At 37.2% G+C, this 5,492-nt stretch overlaps 1 protein-coding gene across 1 annotated transcript in view; it reads left to right on the forward strand.

Annotated features, from left to right (window-relative positions):
* The window catches only part of LOC106870641 (uncharacterized), a 133,163-nt gene that overhangs the window by 118,793 nt on the left and 8,878 nt on the right, over positions 1 to 5,492 (forward strand). The window contains exons 9-10 of the mRNA XM_052974538.1: positions 1,200 to 1,507; positions 2,667 to 2,731. Of these exons, the coding sequence (XP_052830498.1) occupies positions 1,200 to 1,507; positions 2,667 to 2,731 (373 nt within the window). The remainder of the gene's footprint in view (positions 1 to 1,199; positions 1,508 to 2,666; positions 2,732 to 5,492) is intronic.

The raw sequence follows: 5,492 nt of genomic DNA on the forward strand, positions 1-5,492 counted from the left end.
ACACACACACACACACACACACACACACACACACAGATATACATACCAGTATATTTTGAAGATACCTAAATTTGAATACTTCCTTTTACGATGTTTGTAGAGCGTAATGGATAGTGATATGATGAAACTCTCGCAAGATATATTTTCAAAATTGCATGTAAAGACATGGAAATAAGCATATCAACATGACTGTGTGGATAAGTAATTTGCTTTGCGGTCCACATGGTTTCGGGTTCACACCCACTGTGCGGCATCTTGTGCAAGTGTTTTCTACTGCAGCCCTGGGCTCTTGTAAATGAATTCAGTCAATGAACACTGCGTGGAAGCCCGTTGTGTGTGTGTGTGTGTGTGCGCGTCTGCCACCACCACTTGACAACCGGTGTTGGTTTGTTAGCGTAACTTAGTGCTTCGGCGATAGAATAAGTTCTGGGGTCGATTTGTACGACTAAACTCTTCAAGGTGGTGCACCAACATGGCTGCAATCCAATTATTGATACAAGTAAAAGATAAAAGATTTAGCATTTTAAGTATCTCTTTTTACATCAATATTGGGTGTACAACCTGCATCTACTTCAGATTCCAACCTACTTTCTTATTTTGCCCTCGCTAATGATGGCACGCTTACACGAAACCTGAGATTCCATGCCCCGTGAAGAAATGTTTCCATCAAAATATAATATTTCACACAGCTAAAGTTGTTACTGAATGGCACGAGGAACATTCTAGTGAAGTTGAACATCTTATCTGGTCACCACAGTCCCCAGATCTCAGTATTATTGAACATTTATGGTACAATTTAGAAAAGCAAGTAAGGAGTCACTATCCTCCACCATCGCAACTACAAGGACTGGAGACTGTTTTAGCTGGAAACAATTCAAACTTTATTCGAGTCCATATCTCGTAGAATTCAAGCTGTAATTACTGCCAAAGGCGGCCCTACCCCATATTAAAATTAATTTGTTTGAAATTTTAAGGTGATTCCATTATTTTGTCCAACCCTTGTATGTATGAATGTATATATTGTATTATGAATGATGTATATGTCTACGTACGTATATATGTATGTGTCTGTCTGTTTGTCTGACTGTCTGTCTGTTTGTCCGTCCGTCCGTCTGTCTGTCTGTCTGTATGTATGTATGCATGTATGTATGCATGTATGTATATGCATATAGTCCACTTTCCATGCTTCCTTGCTTGAGTTTGCAGCAAAAGGCCGAATTTGAATTGCCTGTCAACCCAGTATGTTTCATATATACACACATATACACACACACATATATACACACACATATACATACAAACAACTACGCGCGCGAGTGTGTGTGTGTGTGTGTGTGTGTGTGTGTGTGTGTTACTAATGTTATTAATATTTAGTGTACAACTTCTGTATCTTCTGCAGGTCTCTTACAGTGACGCCAACCCAATACCGAAATACCGCCGTCTCTACCTCTCTGGAAAATATTACGCAGTACCTTTAGCTCTCCCAAACTATGCGGCATTTATGGAGGTAGGTTCCCTACTTTCTTCGCTGATGACTCACGTTTTTTTCCCTTCCTTCTCGTTGTTTGTAATTGCTGTTATTATTTGCAAGAAATAGCAGCGAATAATAACCATGCTTCTCCAATGTATGACTATTCGAGAATTCATTAGTGATAGTCTGTTCTTTGTTTGATTTACGGGGTGAGCGCGAACGCAGACCCCCACACTTAGAAATAGCGCACCCGAATCGCCCACATTTGGGGCGATCGCAAAGGTCAACCCAACCGGAGTGCAAAAATACAAAATGGCTGATAGTTAACAAGGTGAGACACACATAAGAAAGAAGAAAGCAAAGGACCACTGATGAGGTCACAGAAGTGTGACGAAAGAACTCTGGCCGAAATAGGATTAATGTAATATAATGTAATATAAAGCTGAAGCTGTTATTATTGTTATTGTTGTGTTTGTTGTTGTTGTTTACACCCCAAAATAACCTTGAACAAGTCGATGAAGACTGTCCTACCGAAACTATTCCATTTTTACACTAGGGGGCAATTTTAGAGAGATTTAGTTGATATTGCCAGCCAGCCAGCCAGCCCTGAAAATACCGGAACTATAATCAAAAGTACTTTTTAAACCGGGTGTAGTGTCTCTTCAACTATGTTATCTAATGTGCATTTTTTAAATAAGAAAGTAACGAGTAATTTCAGGAAGATTTGGCTGTTATTTCTTGCGGGGCATTCATGTGGATACTTCCCCCTAGACTCGTTATTGATGTGTGGTTGTTGTATTTAGTTCCAAGAAGTAAAAGTTGATAGAAATGTGTATGTGTTTATATTCATTGTATACATTCTTCCAGGGTTCTTTTTTTTTTTTACGCTTCGTATTTCTATACATCTTCAGTCAAGCATTTTGATTGTCCTACATTTATTATTTGTTTCCTTGTCTCCTTCTAGCCTCATAATCTTACTCGTTTTATTAGTGTGATTTTCATCGATACCGATATCTATCTATCTATCTAGCTGTCTGTCTGTCTACTTCTGTGTGTGTGTGTGTGTGTGTGTGTGTGTGTGTGTGTGTGTGTGTGTGTGTGTGTGTGTGTGTGTGTGTGTGTGTGTGTGTGTGTTTGTGTTTGTGTTTGTGTGTGAATTATGTGAATTCTAACAATTTTCATTTATTCTTTAAAGGGTTGGGCAACTTACGCTGAATTTCTCGGTGAAGAATTGAATCTCTATAAAGACCCCTATGAATTGTAAGTAATTTCATAACTTGTCTAAATTTTGTAGTTGTTTCTGCTGCTATCTTTTATTCCAGATCAGCCCTAGCCGAGTAGAACCATCGTCAAAAGTGGTCTAGCTGTCATCATTGGGCGGTTTTGAGTACCTGCGCTTAAAATAGCTAATGAATTCTTCCATCTTTTCAGACAGCAGCTTGTGGTTTGAGGGAGATTTAACTACTACTTATAGTCAATTGAACGGCTACATATAGGATTATATATGTATATGCATGTACATGTATGGTTTGATTCAAAGTATTTCAGTGTGTATTTATTGATAAAACGGTAGTTTCTTATTTTCTTATTTAGCAAGAATTGAGTCTCTTAAAATAATATATTTCTCTATGTAGCACATTTCTCATTTTTCAAACCGATCTTAGATGTAGCAGCGTGCTCGACCATTGACTACTTTTTAATTTTTATTTTTGCTCCCATACATACATTTATATATTTATAAAGGTAATATATATACAGGGTGGCCACAAAGTCTGGGCACATGGAGTAAATAAAATCATAACATAAACAATTAAACATAAGAAATAATAATTTCTTAAAGTATGCGTTAATCCTCATGTAGGTACATGGAGTAAATAAAACCATAAAATAAACAATTAAATATAAGAAATAATAATTTCTTAAAGTATGTATTAATCCCATGTACCCAGACTTTGTGGACACCCTGTATATAGTTCAGAAATTCGGACTCAAAAAGCCGGCTTCACCAACTTGATTTCACAAACTTGGATTCGTAACTCTGTACTCACAAATTTTGGTTACACCAAAATTGGCCTCACACAAAACCTGGCCCCACAAATTTGGTTTTCAAAAAAATATGGATTCCGAAAATTTGGATTTCATAAAATCTGGCTTCACAAATTCGGTTTAATTTATAAATGCCTAACACAATGCACAAAGTGCATAAACTAGACAGGCAATCACAGCTTCCAGAATTCAATTGAACCTTGTCTCACAGAAAAAAAACTGTCACACAAAAACTGGGGTTACAATTATCTCTGCTTATAAAGATTAGCTAAGGTTTAACCAATTTGTAAGAGTTTCACAGTTTGGCTATTAACACCTAGCTTCCCCCATTTTGACAATGGACTTCATCCTGACCTTACAGTGCAGCATGAAAACTGCCTGTTTACCTGTTTAACTTAACATTGTACGAGAAAACGTCTTTATCGCATTTATAATTTCCTAACAATACATATATATATACATATATGTATATGTATGTATGTACGTATACATACACACGCACAGATACACATGCAAACGTATATATACAGTCGTTCAAATAAATTCATATACAGAGTGAGAGAAAGAGCAATGCAAAGGAAGACGTCTTATAAAAATTTATCTTCCATCCTCTGACCACAATTTTCAAGAACTCGTCTCAACTGTACTGTATATCGCGACAGTGAAGCCCTACTAATTTGATATATCATTTATTTCTCTATTTACTTGTTAACTTACGTCCTTGGCATCTTTAACGAAACCCATCCACGCCAAATTACATCAGTGTTCACTTCCAGCGTCACAAGAACAAACAAAACTAATTGAGTGCATAAGTACTGTGGCAGAAAAGTTGTTCCACTCTTAAACGATCTGAAAGCAAAAATTCCACATACATACATACATATGATTTCACACACACACACACACACACACACACACACACACACACACACACACACACACACACACACACACACACACACACACACACACACACACACACACACACACACACACTCGTGGGTGCGTGTTTGTGCAGAGGAGCCAGAGGAAGTGTCAGTATGCGTGTATGTGGGGGTTGTGTGTGTGTGTGTGTGTGTGTGTGTGTGTATGTGTGTGCATGTTTGAGTTTGTGTATGTGTGTATGTTTGTAAACACGTACTTCCTCTTCTTCTAGTGCATGTCTGAGTGCGTATGTGTGTGGGTATCTGTATGTGTTTGTGTGTGCGCGCGCGTGGTAGGTGGCGTGGGGGTGTCTGCATATATGAATATATATGTGTTGTCTGTGTGTATATATATATATGTGTGTGTGTGTGTGTGTGTGTGTGTGTGAAGATATGTATATCATGGTTTTGTATATACACAGTCACGCTCACACCCACGCACACACACACATGTATAAATATTTATATACATTCGTATATACACATCAAAGTAATTAAAAATGAATTATGTCATAAAAAATTAATATCCAACACAATATACAGTATATCTTTAGAATTACCCATGAGCTCAGCATAATAAATATAAAAATATAAAAATAAAACAGGATCTCTCACACATGGATACTCACATGTAGACAGACACACACACACACACACACACACACACACACAAGCACTCACACACATACTCAAATACACACACGCACACACGCAGTGTTTTAATTTTGGTAGAGTAACTATGGTTAACGGATCAGACCTAGGGTCGCCCATGATATATTTACGAGTAATTGAGGTTACCACAAGATGCCTTTCCACGGCAAGTATTTATATGTCTTAAACATATGACTATGGTTGGGTGGACTAAAATATCTAGTTCTTACTCACTGTTTGGCATACTACATTGTATGTATGTATGTATGTATGTATGTATGTATGCGTATGCATATATATATGCATGTAAGCGTATGTGTGTGTACATATGTATACCTGTATATGTGTGTGCGTGGGTGTGTGTGTATATATATATATATATATATATATAAATTGTAAAT

The sequence above is a fragment of the Octopus bimaculoides genome, chromosome 18 (assembly GCF_001194135.2).
Source record: "Octopus bimaculoides isolate UCB-OBI-ISO-001 chromosome 18, ASM119413v2, whole genome shotgun sequence".
Taxonomy (NCBI): Eukaryota; Metazoa; Mollusca; class Cephalopoda; order Octopoda; family Octopodidae; genus Octopus; species Octopus bimaculoides.